This window comes from Motacilla alba, chromosome 3, assembly GCF_015832195.1.
Source record: "Motacilla alba alba isolate MOTALB_02 chromosome 3, Motacilla_alba_V1.0_pri, whole genome shotgun sequence".
NCBI lineage: Eukaryota > Metazoa > Chordata > Aves > Passeriformes > Motacillidae > Motacilla > Motacilla alba.
Genome location: NC_052018.1, coordinates 46,764,870 through 46,782,860, shown reverse-complemented (window position 1 = coordinate 46,782,860; position 17,991 = coordinate 46,764,870). Strand labels below are relative to the sequence as shown.

Sequence of the window (17,991 nt, the reverse complement as noted above, 5' to 3'; positions counted from 1 at the left end):
TATCATAAGTAAAAAATCATTCTGCTTAGACCTGCAAAACCAAGAAAGCTTTTGGGCAAACACTAGAGGAATACAGCTAGGACCACCCACCAGCTCTGTTCATCAGAGAATATAACAAGCTTTAGAACTGTATGGGTGGAAAGAAATATTGCAAAGGCAGACATTGGGACAAGAATCTGTTTTCAATTTAGAAACTAAGTGTCTCCCTTCCACAGTGTGTGGTGTAATCGCTGAGCTGCAATCCTTAGTCTGGCAGGAGCCAGTCCTACTGCTGTGTAAAGACTAAACAACTGAAAGAAACAAGCAGTAGAAATAGACAGTGTTTCTGCTGTCCCAAAGAGTCTGTGGTCTGAAGACTTTGCCTCCTAGGAGCTATTATCAAAGAAAGCGTTTCCAAAACAAACCAGATAAAATTCTGTGCACAAGAATGGTAAAGGCAACTGAGTTTTCCATTTATGTTCATCTCCACTTCTCAGAGCTCTCTGGGATAAGATGGGACTAATGATTAATTTCTAAACCTCATTTTTAAAGCCTGCTGTTAGTCATCTCCTAAGATGTTGTTTTCAAAGCGAGCAGCTTGTCTGGCTGGACCTAGGCACACTTGGGAATGGAAGTTAACACGCAGCCAAGACCCAGGATTGCTGGCTCTTGCTACCCAGAGCTCCACAGCTGTAACTACAGCCTGATGCAGACATGCAAGTGCAGGTCCCAGGAGTGACAAGGCCACAGCATGGTGCCAGGGCTGGCTAGCCTCAGCCACCAGCAGGGACATTTGGCACTACTGCTCACAGGCCAGTTTCTGCAGGTAGGGGAGGTATCACTGTGTGGGTCTGCATTTGGTACTGCATACCTGCTGTTCTGCCATAGCTTACCTGGGCATGAGAAGCTATGGGTGCTAAGCTATTTTTCTGCACAGTGCAGAAAAATACCTCATCCTTGATTTGAAGGCAACCCAGGAAAATAAGGAATAGGAAGATACAAAGGAAAGCTAATCCTGATTTGATCAGTGTAATACAATAAGAAGCCTCTTAGCTCATACAAATGCAAGACACACACCCTTCTGAGTTATTTGAACTTTACACTTTTCCCACTTTTTTCAAGGATAGGTGACCTCAAGAGCCACAGAATACAAAAAGTTCTGTACTTTTTGTACAGAACCACAGAGAGCCACAAAAAATATTCCAGGAAAGTCTGGCATACCTTAAGCTCTGACAGCCACCTCAGGGATGCTGTTTGTAAGTGATAGCAAAAACATCACTGTTGGCAAATAACTGGTGTGCCAAATAATTTTTGGAGCACTAAATGACATGCCAGTGTCTGCACTGCAACAATATTTCAAGACTTAGACAAGAGTGAGATATTTAGGATCCAAAAACTCATGAATCTAGCATAATACATGTGACACAGGGAGACTGGACAGGGTGAGCAGGGTGACACAGGTACCTGAGCTAACAGAGTTTGCTGATGAGGTCAGCCTGTGTACATCTCACCAGCTTTGCATAATGAGGGAAAAGTTCCTCAGTGAACAACAAGAATTTATAGACAACACAACAAAAACTATCAACTTTAATTTTCTTCTTATTTTTCAGTCTTTGAAGGACACCTTAATAGCTTTGTGTTTCTGATTCCTTATATTATTGCATTAATTATTATTCAAAAGAAGGTGATCCAGATATTTACAATTTCTCTTTAATTTTGGTAAGTTCTGGTAAATTATCAAAATTACTAAATTATATAAACAGGCAAAGCCACACATTTATTCAAAAGGGCATTGATCTTTGTAGGTATGTTTCTGTTTCCCATAGGTTATTCATCCAAATGTCATCAAAGCTTTGATGTAAAGTAAATTTTCTGAAGCTTTTCTCCTTTTCTTTTCTTTTCTTTTCTTTTCTTTTCTTTTCTTTTCTTTTCTTTTCTTTTCTTTTCTTTTCTTTTCTTTTCTTTTCTTTTCTTTTCTTCAGTAAAAGCTATTCCTTTCCTATAAATACACCTTCTTTACCGAATAAGGATTATGGTTTCTGGTTAACTCATCTTCTAGTACAGCATGCAGTAAGAATCTGCCAGCTCCACACCCAGAGCTTGTCAGGGACCGGACACAGGCAGAAATGCTGACAGCTTTAACACTCTAAGGCAAAAAACCAAGCACCAGGACAGAGAGTGAAACAGACTCAAGTTCAGCAGTGTGTGTGTGGTCTGCTATGATGGGGTTGTGCAGTGTGCTCTGAGGAGACCTGATGGCTGTAGCCTTGCTTTCCTCTCCTCTCACCAAACTTAATTCTCCAGCTTCATATGTGTAGGAAATACTTTTTTTTCTCATTGCAGGGATGCCAGGAAGGATTTTATCGTACCAGCTCAGGAAAATGCTCCCCTTGCAACTGTAATGGTAATGCAAACAGATGCCTGGATGGATCTGGAATCTGTGTGGTAAGGAACTCCTCTGTTCTCTGATTGTCTGAATTTTAATACCGATGTTCAGTTTTAATATAATGCAAAAGCAATGTCTGTACCATAGGAGCTTTTCGCTGAAGAAGGATCATAAGTAGGGCCAAGATCAATACCATAATAAATTATCCTGGCCAAAATGAATTCTCACTTAAATTATCTCTGCAGATTCAAAACACTTCCCTCATGCAGTATTTGTGACAGTTAGCATGTGGAAAATTTTTACTCCATCAGAAATATGGAAAGAGTTTTGTATACCTCTGGAGAAAAAAAATGTATAAATTCACACACATTTCTTTCTCCCCTTTATGAATACAGTGCTATGTATAATATAAACAATTTACAATGGTAAGTGACCCCTCTGAGTGTATATACATGTGTTACCCAGAGCAATTCAGCTGCATGGCAGTCTACTGCTGCCAAGGAACAACATGAGAAGGTTGAAACAATACACCAGGGGAAGAGTGTGTTGAATTCCAAGGTACTGTTACAATTTCCCATATGTTCAATCTGACTCAGAATCACCTCATACAGAAAGCTGTGTGTTAGTAATAGAAGTCAAATATTTGTAGCTCCAGAGAAAAAATCAGCCCAGTAAAACTAATCCCAACTACTAGCAGGCAATTAGGGCACTAATACACTAAAAAGATGATGGAAGCTAATACTGTTTAAACCACATAGCAAGAGCTAGGCACTAGTATACTCTTTGCAGGCTTGTAAAGAGTATAGCTTGTAAGAGCCCAGAACCTCTTGCTCTGCCATGTGTTATTTTGACAAGTCATAAACCTTTGCCCTCAGTTTATCTGTTCATAAAATGGACTCATAATATTCACATACTTTGCTTTGTTGCAACCACTATCAAGTTTTCAGTTATTCAAATACATCGAGTTCCATAGCCTATTTCCTACCATTTTTGTTTCTGTGGGAAGAAGACTGTGCAGCTGTTCAGCACAAGAAAAATTACTATGGCTTGGCCATTGTAATGTGCTTAGAATCGGCCGGTTTTTGCAGAACACATGTTGGCTTACTTTTTAATATTAAATTTTCAAAAGTGGTTTTGGACTGCCAGGCATTCCCAGCTATTCTCTTTCACACGCACAAGGCTTTTGGCTCATGGGGTCATTGTCCCCTTAGTGTCAAGTGACAGTGATGCCAAGGGGAAACTTCTGATGGAAGACTTGGGAACAAGATAGAGAGCTTGTCACACGTCTGCTTCTGATGACTCTGGTCACCAGAGACCTCCTGGAGTAGAATATATGAGTTAGGAAATTATTATACCCTCAGGTTACAAACACAACAGAAGACCTGTTTCCTGTCTTCTACAAAAATGTGGCTGAAGTCAAGGGTTCAAGACAAACAAACAAACAAAACCAGAAAATTTACAGTATCAGGAAGAAATTATCTGAAAGTAAATGTGCATTCCGGATTGGTGTTTCTTCTCTTGGAATCAGCTAGGTAGTAAGGAGTAAAAATAAAAGCTAAACCCTAGTTTATTGCTTGAGTTCAAACTGCCCTTTGATAGCTCATCTGAAGGATTTTAAAAGCCATTAAGCTCAGGTCATTTACTTCTGAATGAAAAGGAACAGCAAAAAGGCTTAAGTGAAATAAAAGTGAAAGATAGAGGAAAAGTGCAGAATGAAAAGGAGGTTTAAAGGTTTGGTAGCATAAACCAGAACCAGAGATGCCCATGGGGACTGCAGTAACAGAACCTTCCTGAAGATTTGGAAATTTCTGGAGAAGTTTGAAAGACTAATGAAATTGGTAAACAGCAAAACATGACTGAGAAAACCTGGGAGAAGTAAAGCTTAGAGAGAGAAAGATGTAACTTGAATTATAGCAGAAAGAAGCATATTATATTAATTAATTCAATTTAGGAAAAGGTGACTTGATGGTTGGTAATGTAACTTGTATTAGAATCGGTGGACAAAGCAGCCTTCCCCAAGAGCTGGAGAAGGACATGTACGGATCTGGGCAAACCTGATGCAGCAGAAATGAGTCAATACCTCTATATCTGGGAATTCCTGTGAAGAGATAGGACCATGTGGTATGGAGAGCTCACCATTCTCCCTATTCTCAAATTTTAAGGCCACCTACACCAAAAGTCTTGCAGTGGAAACCACCACACCTGACAGTTAGACAAGATTTCCTGCATTCATTTAGTTTTTAATGAGCTGTGGGATAAATCTGTATTTATCCCCCATTATTATTGTTGTCATCCTCTATTTCCATGATTATGAACTTGCTATCTCCCTGTTTCCAAGATGAAACAGCGTTCTAAAGTTTTATCATTTATGGACTCTCCACCATAACCACATCTTACCTTAATGTCGAGGCATAGACACAAATCATCTTCAGCAGCAGATCTTTAGAAGAAATGATCCTCCCTAAAGTTAAAGTTTTCTATATCTCCATGTGTATCAACATAATGGAATGATTTGAACGTTAAAAAAGCCATCACTTTTTAAAGTTAACTCTCCTAACAACACTGGAAGCTATAATAACATGAAAGTAATAATAACATTGTGTTTGATTGGTAGATAGTTTTTTATAGTCTAAGTAATAACTAAGCTGTAAGACCTGAATAAATAGACAAGACAGTAAGAGAGGGAAAAAGTACTCTGTTTCAAAAGGGATGAAAAGAAAGAGTTGGGCCCCATATGATGCTCTGAGGCCATCATATTATGCAAATCCCTCAAATCAATTTGGCAAATGTAGTTCCCACAGCATACAAATTAATAAAATTTTCATTGGCCAGTGCCCTGAATTCAAAATCAGATAAAATTAAACCCTTTTTAATGATGCCTTAAGGTAGAGTGCTCATATCTTTAATTTCTGCTGACATATATATCTTGAGGTTCCGTTTCAAAACTTCTCTCCGCTTATTCATAGAGTGCAAATCAAATCCACGAGTCATTAAAAGCTTATTGAATGACACATTCAATGAATCAACAATCTCCTTAGGTAACCAGACAGAAGAAATTATTGCAGACAGAGCCTTTCTTGCATAGATGTCCACATAAAACCAGTACAGAAGTCAGTCACATGATCCTGTGACTAAAACTGAAGAGACACACAGTCCATTTTGTTAGGATAAGAAAATCACCCAAGTGTTAGAAGAAGAATAGCCAGCACAGCGTAAGCTCTAATAATGATATATTAAAAGAGAGATTTCAAGTAATGCTTCATTTCAAGGACACTATCTGGTGATGCATGTAAGGCCAGTAGGGGAAGAAACACCAATTCATTGTGCTGATCTTGAACTGTGGATTTTTAACATAATTTTCTCAATCCTGGCTACAAGAAGAAAATTAAGTCTCTTTTCAGACTCTAGCTTTTGATCTTGGAAACATGCATATAGGTGATGTTAACTGGGTGAAACTGCAAGAGGTTCAAGTGGCCATCTGCAGACCCAAGGATGTGCACTACCCCTGCATAAAGTCCATCATGTCTGCTGCTAGTACGATAGGAACATATGAAGGGAACATTTTACCTCCTTCACCACCCTCAGACTGCACCTCACCAGGAACCTACAGATGACCTATTTCTTTAGAGCACCTCCACTGAGGGTTCAACATTTCAAAATTCAGACATGGGAGTGGTCTTCAAATGACTGATCATCAGAGGGGCTGTGATGGTCACCTCTGAAAAGAGTGGCATATGGAGATGAAACAGCTTTTCTAAAGCCATAAACTGTCACACTTGCATAGAATTGTGCAAGTAGTACAATTCACAGGAGTTTACCATACTTAAAAATTTGCACAGTCTAGGGAAGCAAGTTGCTTGAGGTGACTGCAATATATTATGGCAATGACTTCAAAAGAACACAACAAAATGGATAGTAAGGTTGAAAGTTCTTTAAAAATACCAAGCTGTTTATTCAGGCAAAATTTTTGTTAGACTGAGTTATCAGTGTCTTACATGAGGTGTCTACTGTTAATAGAGATTAAATCTTCCTTGATGCATGAAAACACAGAAGTAAGTCTGGAGAAGGCATTATAGCAGAAGGTGAAGGTAAATTTCTTGCTGTCTCCCTAGAAATCTCTAAGTGGTTTGTTATCATTTCTGTTCCATATATTTGATAGGTCTTTATATAAGTCATCCAAATACTCATAAGGAAATAAATAAATAAATAAATAAGTGTGGCCATTTTGGAACAAGAAATATCAAATGATCCTAACAGTGGAGAGGATAAATCCACTGGTATCCTTCCCAGCCTTTTATGGAATTTTTTACAATAGAGCATATTGTCATGTAAGTGATTTGTGTTTAAGGATTTGGGTTTACAGCTGAGTGGAAAGGTTGGAACACATTTGGCAGTTCTGCCCAAGAGGATAATATGTTCCACATGGTTGCCAAGGCTGGTCTGGAGAACTGCCAGTGGATCTACAACCATCCATCAAGCATGAGCAAAAAGCAGTAGGGAGCTAGTAAAATTCCCCAGCTCGTTAGGTACTTCTGCCTTCACAAAGAGCCTTGCTGCTTTTAGCTCACTGCTGCTTTCTGCAAAGATGGGCTGCAGTTATCTATACAGCATTGGTGACATATGTTTGAAAATCTAACTAGAATGCAGTATTAGTATGCAGTGATTGTCAAAAACCTTAGTGTTAGTCAACACATTTTCTCAGGTATAGATCTTTTCCTCCCTCTTAGCTATGTTTAAAGTTAGTATTGGTTGTCCTACCCAGTTTACTGTTGAAAACATGCAACAGTGATCCCCAATGTGTGAGAATTTTGTTTCCACTCCTGCACAGCCAGTGTAAGAGGCATGAAGGAAATCAAGCCAGAACTGCAAGGAGGGGCTGCTGCTGCTCTCCCACCTGCTCAGCCACATTTGTCACAGTTAGCTACACCAAATGATGGGTTGAGAAAGTAGTGGGCCAGGTGCATTTGGCAAGGCATCAGCTCCCACTTCACTAATACAGGACAAGGTCTATAAATCAAAACTTTGATATATAGGGGGTATTTTGACCCAAACCACATGAGGAAATTAGTTTTCTTCTTTTTCTTTCCTTTTCTTTTCTTTTTTTTTTTTTTTTTACTTAGACAGGTGTCTTTAGTGCAAAATGGCACAATATTTTATGTTTACTTTAAGTGCCTCATCTCTTTCTTCCATATGAAATTCTGAAAACTAATACTGCATCTCACCCACAATGGCTGGAGAGAGAAAGCTTGAAACCTCATAGATGGAAAAGATAAAACATGTACAACTCTTGGCTTTCAAGTCATTATGATGCACTCCAGTTTTTATTACTGTTATTTTGGGATAGCAACAAATTCTGGTGTGCTGGCAGGGACCATGCTATGCCATTCTGTAACCTCAGACGTAGGAGCATATGTGAGGGGAAGTCTAAATCTACCTCCAAATACAGACTGCACAGCCATGTAAGACACCTGCATCTCTTTACCTATAAAATTTATTTATCCTTGTGCAATCTTCCGCATTACCAGTTGTTAAAAGACTCTCTCAGAAGGATAAGTAATAATGGAGAAAAAAGGTAAACAAACAGACAATTCCTAATACATTGCAACAATAACTGTTTTCATCTCCAAAGTAGCAAGATTGTCAAAGTTGGAGGACCCTTCCAGAATTTCATAGACAGTGTTTAAGACACTGTTATTTTGGGGGATTTTATTTGTGTTTTTGGAGGGATTGGGGGGGGGGGGGGTTGCTGTTGTTGTACTAACTTATGAGAGGCAGGGCTGAGTATTAACTTTTGATTGCCCCTGGAGTGTCTCAACATCATCCGGCATTAGGTGTGTAACAGGTGCTCTGCACCACTCTGTGGCAGGTCCTGTCTTTCTTCAACTTTAGGGGGTATACAGAAAGCCAATCTGCTACCTATTTCCTATGGAGAAGGTCCTAAATTGCACTTTTTTATCCCTCAGATGAAGTAATTTCCCTAAAACTGCATAAATGGCAGATTTAATGAAGCCGGTGCCTTTGAAGACCATCAGAATGAACTCTTTTCTTGCAAGTTCAGGTTCCTAAATTAACTTGGGGCAGATTCATGCCTCAGTTTTTCAGTTGTATTAATTTACACAAACATGCTTGTCTTGTGCTGGGAAACTTGTCCTAGTACTGTTGCCTGAAGAGAAACAACAAACTTTTTATTATTATTTCTGCACAAATTTATGTACTGAGAAGAACTGCACCACATGAAGAGTTCTGTGGTACTTCCAAGCTTTACTTCCAATCAAGTGGGTCTAGGAGCTCAGCGTTGACAATCATTTCCAAGTAACCCCCACACCCATTCATGGCACCATTCCATGTTCTTTTCATGTGTGCACTAATAGTTACAGTAAGAGCCAAGTAAAAATGCTCACACTGATTGCTGGCACTCAGTGAGAGTGACAGAGAGTAGTAGGACCAGCTAAGACATTTTCTTACACAGGCAAATACAATCCAGCTACTCTGTCATCAGACAAGCTGCTGGTGTACTGAAGGATGAGTGATATCATGCTGTAGACTCATCTAGAAGCCTTTAGAAGCCAGGCTGCTACTGATCATCCACTCAAAATGATCCACAGAGAAGCAAAGCACTTTTCTCAAACTCCCACCCAATGTGTCTACCCAATGATGAGAATCATGAGCTGCAGGGATGCAGGGAGGGTGTTCTCCCTGCCTTCAGAAAGGTCTCTTGGGCAGCAGTTTAGTTGTAGATGAAGAATAATGAAACATAAAATATAAGGACACCTTTTCTATCACTGTAAAAATATGGCTCTAAATACACACAGAAGACCTGTCTTGCTAAATAAGATATCATTTTTACATAATCAGTAACCAGAGAAAAGCCACAAAAGTGCACTCAGATAATGGGGTATGTGGGGTAAGAGAGCCCTTTTTCACTTCCCTTCAGTTTAGATACAAAAGTGCAGATTTGAGGAGCAACATTTGCTGTCCTGCTCTGTTCATTGCAGTCGTATTTGAGCTTTGGAAACCAGAGGCAGATTTACTGTGTGAATATCCATGTGTTGTGAGCTGAGGACAAACAAGGTGAAGTGAATTGATAATACACAGTGAAGACTACATTCAAACACACCCAAGGCCTCTGCCAGTGCTTCAGACTGGCACTTCAAGTGCTGAGTGCCCACACTCTCCTGTCTCTCTAGTGGTACATTAACATCATTTTTTCATTTGATGATGACAAATGCAAACTATCTTTACAACCGTATTAGCCTTCCATCAGCTTTCTGGCTCTCAGCACGTGCCCTATGGTTAGTGTACTTCTTTCCTCCTCCTCTCCTTCCTCCTATTCAAACTTTCTCCCAGTATTCTCTCATTTTAGAGGCTCTTAATGAAAATAACCTTCTGGTTTTCCATATACTGCATATTTTATTCCTTACAGCAAATATGACTACGTGAAACCACCTTTAGCTCTAAAACCACTAATGGCTAATCTAGTTAAAGATCTGTGGAATAAAAATTGACTTTTTTTCCTTTTTCTTATCACGTTCTACTTTCTGTAGAGTTCTCTGGCTAAATGGCAGCCTTGCACAAAGAATAATTTCTGGTCAACGGGTTCTCTATGACTATAAATTATGCAGGAAGCAAGACAAGCAAAGTCTTCTAGAATCAAAATGGATCTGAGCCTATAAATAATGAGTCCTAATTGGGAATCCTTTATGGGTTCAAATAAGGAATATTGGGTTAAAAAAAAAGAAATGTGTTTGTTTTCACAAGCAAAACCAAAAAACACCAATGTTGCCAGGGCAAAATTCTGCCACTAAAACAAAGTCACAGCATGAGGATACAAAACTAATTTAGGAATGCCTGTACAAGTGAAGCTTGACTATTTATTTTCATTAAATGTCTTCCCTAATCACATTCCTATCTTCTCATACTCTTTCTTCAAAGAACACACCATGTTTGGAAAAGAAAGTGAGCTTCAAATCTGCAGGGGCTGCTGCAGGTGAACAGTTGATTAGCTGAGCTCCCTCACCCCACCCCAGGACTGTTGAAGATATTCCAGCCACAGAGACACCAAGGTGCCCTTTGCCTCAGGCTAAGGAATTCCCTCCCATTTGCAGTACTCCTGAAACCCCCCACACATCTTCCCTGTCAGTTTCTAGCTCCTGGGCCAGGTAGCACAAGAGGTCCCATGCAGGGCCCACTGGATTTTTCTGCAGCCCATGTATGATCTCCAGGAGAGGCAATGTGAGGTCCAGGCTAGGAGAGAACCTAGACTGGTTCCCATTTCTGAAGTCTCTTTTTCATACTCCACAATCAGCCACAACTGCCGTTTTAGAGTGTGTCTCAGGGTACATACTCTTGAGTTCTTGTTATAAATCTGTTGCCCATTAATTTGTTTAAGGAATCCCTTTTTTGTTCCTGCAAGTACTCTCGCCTCCTGGCAAAAAGTAGCAGCAGTCTATGTTCTGTGTAGGGAAGCACCTTTTCAAATCATTGCCCCTCAATTCTTGTATTGCAGAATTTGGGTGAACTGTTGTATTGCATTCAGCTTATTTACAAACTTTTGAATTATACGCAAACCAAACACACACTCCTGCCTTTCTGTCCCAGCTAAGCAGCCCTACATTTTCTGTCTCTGTAAGACACTGGTGAATACTGAACAAAACTCATATCAGCACCAAGGCTTAGGTGGTGATCTGAACGCTGAAAAGTTACTGTTGTATCCTACCCTAAGTTCCTACCCTGTGTCACTTTCCATTTGCAGAAGAAACCTTTTTTAAAGTATCCTGTCAACTTAGTTGGTTTTTTGTGGAAGTTGTAGATAGATTACATCCAATGATTCCCCTTGCTTATTTGCACCATTATTCCACAGATAGTGAAGCAGGAATTCCTGAATCAGTTGATGCTTATCCATGCACTCAGAGGTCTTCTTCTTTATTATAGACATTGTCATCTTCCCAGGGATGGAAATCACATCTGTCAGTATGAAGTTTCCATGATCCATGGTATTAGCTCAGAAGAGGAAAGAATCAAGGAAGCTAGCCCAAACCTACAGCAAATATGCACTGATAGAGTAGTTCTCCACATATGTCTGCCATGAATCTATTTCCTTGCTGGCTCAAGCCTGGCATAGCTGCTCATATCTGTACTGTGTCCGTACAAATTGCTGTAATGGGAGAGTTCTGATTCAGGGACACTACAAAACTCCTTGCAAAGTTGCAAGAGTGGAAACCCTCTCTCTATCCTTCCTACTCTTCTAAAGTAGCTTGGTGAGACAGCTTCCTGTGCTCTTTTCCAGAAGCAGTCTTGCTGAAGCCTGTGCCTTTGCTCAAGTCTGTTGACAATATTTACCAGCAGATACCTTTTCTTTAGTTTTGGAGTCATTAAAGGGGATTTTTCCCTTTTGGCACATGCAGTTCAAAACAGGGCTGGCAGCTACACCTGAGTAGCTCTGACACTTCTGTTCCAGCGCCTTCCAGCCTCATATGTCTGTTTTATCCTGTACAACACCTTGTCAACCCTTGCTGCTGGGCACTGTAATCATTTATAGTATTTTTATTTGCAGCTGTGTTAGCTTGTTTGCCCAAATCTGTCAATACCTTGCAAGGTCAAGGTGTGGCATCAGCCATTCTTCTGCTTGGCCAGGTCTTCAGCTAAGTGATCTTATTCTGAATTAGGCAGCACCTCTATTTAACTTTCACCATTCTGTCTCCTTCCACTGCAGGACTGCCAGAGGAACACGACAGGGCAGCACTGCGAGCAGTGTCCGGATGGCTTCATTGGTGACGCGGTCAGGGGAGTGCCCACCTTCTGCCAGCCCTGCCCCTGCCCCCTGCCAGCACTTGCCAAGTATGTAAAGAGTCTTTGCTTCTCTTCGATTTGCCTTGCATTTGGCCCTTTCCAAGGTGGGGCCAGCATCCCTTCCTGAATGCAGGAGACAAACACGGGGTAAATGAGAGGACTAACAGCTGGTCATGTTTGCAACCACAGGAAATAGCATTTCATTTAGAAAGTGTAAAATATTTTTAAATGCTCATAACAATTCTTACCAAGCAGGAGGAGAATGAGAAAGTTCAAGTTCCCCCTTTTAGATAGAAGATATTATTTCAGTTGTGTGGTTGTTTTTTAAAATTGCTTTAAAGAACAATTCTCAAGAAAGGTGATCAGAGATTTATGTGGTTGAGACATAAAAAAAAAAAAAAGACAAACAGAAAGTTCAATCCATGTCACCTGAAGGGTAAAACCAAACACAAAAAAGCATGAGTTTTCAGTCCTCTGAGTCTACAGCAGCTGGATCTGGTTAGCACAGTAACAGTTCAAAGGAAAGTGCTGGAGCATCCTGAGAGAGTTACAGTGCCCCTTCCACTGATGCCCAGCTACTTTTGGGTAAGAAACTCTGAAGCCTGACAGAAAACCAAGACCAAGTCAAAGAACTCCAGATGTTGTGTACTTTGTGTCTTGAGGGGAAAAGAAAAGAAAAGAAAAGAAAAGAAAAGAAAAGAAAAGAAAAGAAAAGAAAAGAAAAGAAAAGAAAAGAAAAGAAAAGAAAAGAAAAGAAAAGAAAAGAAAAGAAAAGAAAAGAAAAGAAAAGAAAATACTACAAGCCAGAACCAGCCATTAGAAACAATTAGTGGCATGTCAGTAATGCAGCTGAAAGAAATTATCAGCTTCCTCTTGCTCAGATTCATGCTCTGGGAGAGAGGTATCTATGTGAATCCCACCACAGGGAGATGCTAGTAAACAGTTGCCAAGAGGCTGATGCTGGTTTTCAGGGAGCTAGCTATTCCTCTCGTGTTGTTTCCCATCCTGCTTTCAGCAGGACGCCACAGCAAAGGGAATTTCATCCTTACTGTATTTATTTGCTGTTGCTATAGGATTACTCACACAACCTTAAGGTGGGATGAGCTCCATTTTGCTCAGCTTCTCAGGGCTCAAACTGGCAAAAGAACAAATTCACTCTGGCCAAATTCTCGCAGATCCCTTCTTGGCTTTTGCAGTGAGCTGCAGACATGTGAGAAGGGCCATGGGATGAAGAAGAGCTATTGTTGAAAAACTTCAGCTTTGCCTGGATTACAGAGAAAATCCTCCAGAGACAGTGGAAGAAACTGGCTTTGCTCACATGTAGAAAGGCTTAGGAGTGAGCAAGCTCACAGATGAAGCAAACTATTCCTTCCAGTTTCAGTAGCAGCTGTAATGCCTGAAAAATTAGAAATACAACAGTAAGGAGCAGTGCTTTTTTCCTTGGCCAATTGGTTTTTGTAACCTGTTGGGTACAGAGCAGCCAATTTGATGTAAGAAGCTGTTCTCTGAGCCACAACCTGGACTGCACATGCCTGAGACACTACCACATGAGCCTCAGGCTCTACCAAGCCAGGTCAGTCAGGCAAGGTCTGATCTGGTCTGTGCTCCCTACAGCTCAATGTGACATAGCGTGACTGGGTCTGCATTCACCCAGACCCTGCCCCATCTTCCATCCCAAAGGCTCTGCAGAGGTGCTCCCTGAGAGCAGGGAGTTGTATGGTCCACTACTGAGCCCACTGAGCAGGGCTCAGTGCAGTGGGGCCAGCACGAACTGTGGCTACAGCCTTTCTCTGCCAGTGCTGTGGGAGATGGAAGCAGAGGCCAACAAACATTTCTAGTTTCAACATGCTCCTTAGCTAGGGACATTATGCCTCTTCTGTTCCAGACCACTAGGGAGAAGGAAACCCCAAACCCAAAAGTCAGCAGCATGGGGTTGGGAAGGCAGAACAAATGTTGCAAGAAACCTGAATGCAGATGCCTCAATATTAGCAGCAATACATGGCTTGGACTTGAAGAGCCTCAAGGGTCCCTTCATCTCAAGATATTCTGTGTTCTATGACATTGTCTCCCCTTTCAACCTACATCAGTAAAAATCCACTTTGCTTCCTTGGTTTTCCCTCAGAAAAGTCCTGAAGGTAGTAATTAAAGGAACGCCCCATCCCAAGTTGCTTCATACCCCTATTTAAATAATGTGCAGAAATTGCCTGTTCAGCTTCTTGCATGAGACAGACCTGACCACAGAAATAGTCTTCAGCTGGGGCTGGAACAGGCAAAAAAAATTGTGCAACATTAAGCTTTACTAAAACTTAACTAAATTCAAAGAAAAAATATTCTTTATTAGTTGGGTTTGGTTATTTTTTTCAATTTTCCTTCATTAATCCTACCACATTAAAAGAGTAAGGCAAAATAATAACTCTACCAGAAGTAGAGAAGCATTAAGTGGCTTAAAATACATCCAAAGGATGTTGGTTTTACCCTGTTTTACTTTGGAAATAGAATACCGAATCTGTAAACTGATAGACTCACCAGATAGGTATTTTTTTCCAGGAATTCAGCAGTGTCTCTAGATTTTCTGACCACACTGCCTTCATATCTTCTATCCTGGGAACTTTTGGAGTAACTTCTGGACATTACACATGAAGTGTAATGTCATCTCTTTGGAACAAAAAAAGGAGGATAGAGGTTGTTTCACAGTCCAGCAGATGTTACTTCTTTTAAAACCCAAGGGAATAAAGCCTTTTTTTTTCCCCTAAAAGTTCACAAAAAGTATAAAACTTGAGGAAGATTTCAGTCCTACTTCATAACTTAGATCCACAATGTGGTTTTTGCAACTACATGAAGGAATTAGACTTTGTTAAAGAAGAAGGAAGCCTGCCAAACTATTGTGATTTTCTCAACATGTTCTTGTAAAAGCCACACAGCAGTTAATTTGTAAATTCTGTGAGAAGAATTTCATTTTATGTTCTCTCTGGTTATATCAAATATTTTGAGACAGCAGAGGTCCAGACAGATTTTTTGCCTCTGGTTGTCCAACCAGTTGAGTAACGCTGGCAGGAACTGAAATTATGCGGGAATTCTCAGCAGCTTTCAATGTTGTTTGTTCCTGGAACAAGCAGTGCATGGATCATGCACTTTCCCACTGCTCTGAGTCTTTTGTCCTGTATGAAATGGATGCAACCCAGCCACAGCTGCCCAGCACCAGCCCGTGGAGTTGTGTTTTAGCAACCATGGGCCTGCAGCTGGAAACTGCTGCCACTCACTACTCTGGTTGCATTCTAGTGTTGGCAGAAATTTATTCACACATATTGCAAACTAACTAGAAACATCTTAGGACTGTATCTCTTTTTTCCTGTAAATGTATTTAAGCCATGTCCATCACCGTGTTTGAAATACATGTAAAATTTGCACTTTTTATATCTGGCTACTGCAGTTTCTTGGATCTCATATTTATTTGAACATTTGTTAAATCCCAAAAACATAAGAAAACAAATGAATCCATGTTTTAGAATCACAGCAGTAGAAATTACAGCCCAAGCCATTACTGCAGTCAGCATCACTACTTAACATATTGGTCCCAGAAGAGGCTGCAGACTCTTTCCAGCTTACTTGGAAAGATGGTAGAGCAGCCCTGGTTACTGTAAACTCAGTTACTCTGGATGAGGACAGGCAGACCTACTGAGGTCAGTCTTCATCACTAGGAACTTCCAGATTGGTATTTGAGAAAAACTGTAGGATTTGTATAGGAAACTGCTGCACCCATTCCAAAATCTCAGTTCTTGAAGTGTTCACTGTTGTGTCTTCCACAAACAGTATTTTATCCATTAGGATAATAGACAGGAAACAATTCGGTTCACATGACATACACATTTATCTTAAGTCCCTTGTCTAAAATGTGTGTATCAAAACCTGCAGATGTGCCTGATCTGCACTGCAAGACAACTGCAAGACTTTCATACCTATACATCTGCATTTATATAGCTCCATAGTTCTATACACTAATTCATGCTTCCTAAACTAAAGTCTAAACAAGGGGTATAAAATATAAATTATTATAGAGAGAGCTGAACACCCATTCAGCAAAGAACAACCAAGAGCCAGAGTTCACACTGACAAATGTCCATACTGCAACAAAGAAACATTCCCAAGTGTCTGTCATTGCCTGGTATTCTAACTATTCACCCTAATGAAATTCCAGCTTTGCAGTCTCCTGTTACAGAAAAAGTGGAAGTGTGCGTTGTGTCTGCAAGGAAAACTATGCAGGACCCAACTGTGAAAGGTAAGAAACTCATAGGATGACTTGCTGGTCAGCAATACAGAAGTCCAGAATTTTTTCAGAGAATCTTGCCATACTGGGGAGAAATCTTATGCACTTGTTTTCATCAGGTAGAATTGTGTCTGTTAAAGGATCTTGTTCATTTCCTACTAAAAAGCACAAAATTTGCTCTGGAGAAGTGTCAGTGTAAGACAGACATTTACATATGATGTATTTTGATCTAGTTCTTGCACTTTGTGTACCTTCATGTGGTGATCTTCCTAAAAGGAATGCAATTTAAAAGTACAAAATATAAATCAGAAACAGCAGCTGAAGTGAAAAATATCCACCACATCGATGCCTCTTGCAATTCAGCCTTCTAAAATATGTAGTAGGTTTCTACCAAATAACTTTTACAAAAGCAAAGGAGAAAATCCACTATCTAGTCAAATTCTTAAAGCAGATGCAGCTTTTTTCAGTAACATTTTAAATGCACTTCACAGGAATAATTCAATAAAGTCAGGCAAACAATTATAGCCCAGTGTTGCTTCTCAGCTTTTCCTTATGTCCCTAAATAACAAAGGCCACAAATAAATTGAACTATACAGCAGAAATATAACTTCATGTGCTGTAAGAGGCTCTCTTACTTGTTATGAACACACATGGATGATGTTTCAATGAATGTCAGGGACCTGATTATAATTCAGAAATTGTCCTTGAGCAGCCAATAAACTAAAACAGCTCTAGCACAAAGACTGAGGGATATAGGATGGCTCAGATAATGGCTTCCTGAACATTTCCTTTTGTTTTCCCTTAAAGCCCCTGAAGTATTTAAGCCTTTAGTCATCTGTCAATAATGGGCAAGACTGGAATTCTAATGATATTTAGTGTAACTGTCAGAGAAGGGAGAAAAGGGATGCTTATGATGCAAAGACAAATCAAAATGAAAAAGGTAAGATGAACAATGAACATCATCCTTGCGGGTGATGCAAAAACATCATTCAATTACCTCCACATCACTAACATCACGACAGCAACAGTGAAAGCAGATGGCACAAAAATAAAAAAAACCCACCCTTGTTTACAGGCCCACAGCTGTATTCTTTTGTTCCTTCAAAATGTCAGGTTTATACACAAAGGATAATGCAGACAATTAAAAGGTCATTGAGGTTCCTTAATGGTTATTAAAATGTCAACCCAGACTACAAGCAATACAAATCCTATGAAATGGGTAGCAGTAACACAGAAACAGCAGAAAATAACATCAGCTTTGTTTTCTAATGGCCACGCCCCAGCCTGACACACTGCATCTGTCTCAAGGAAGGCAAAGCCGTGTCGAAAAAGCTACAGAAAGAAATCAGCCTGTCCTGGTCGCTGTATTAAGAGCTTGGCTAATTGCTGGGTTAAGCTGCCAGCAGTGACAGACAGGACTTGCCTTCTGGTCCTACTCCCATTTGTATCAGAAATGTCAAAAAGTGTTTCAAAGCTGGATGATGCACTGCTTGCCCCTGCCCACATGCTAAAGAGCAAGTCCTTACTTGGCACACACTGCTGCTGGGCACTGCCAGAAAAAAGTGGTGTGAAT

The 17,991-nt window shown here is 40.2% G+C and overlaps 1 protein-coding gene across 1 annotated transcript in view; it reads left to right on the top strand.

Moving 5' to 3' along the window:
• Positions 1 to 17,991, top strand: part of LAMA4 (laminin subunit alpha 4) — a 99,381-nt gene that overhangs the window by 20,101 nt on the left and 61,289 nt on the right. Inside the window, exons 2-4 of the mRNA XM_038131716.1 lie at positions 2,323 to 2,424; positions 12,078 to 12,202; positions 16,350 to 16,430. Of these exons, the coding sequence (XP_037987644.1) occupies positions 2,323 to 2,424; positions 12,078 to 12,202; positions 16,350 to 16,430 (308 nt within the window). The remainder of the gene's footprint in view (positions 1 to 2,322; positions 2,425 to 12,077; positions 12,203 to 16,349; positions 16,431 to 17,991) is intronic.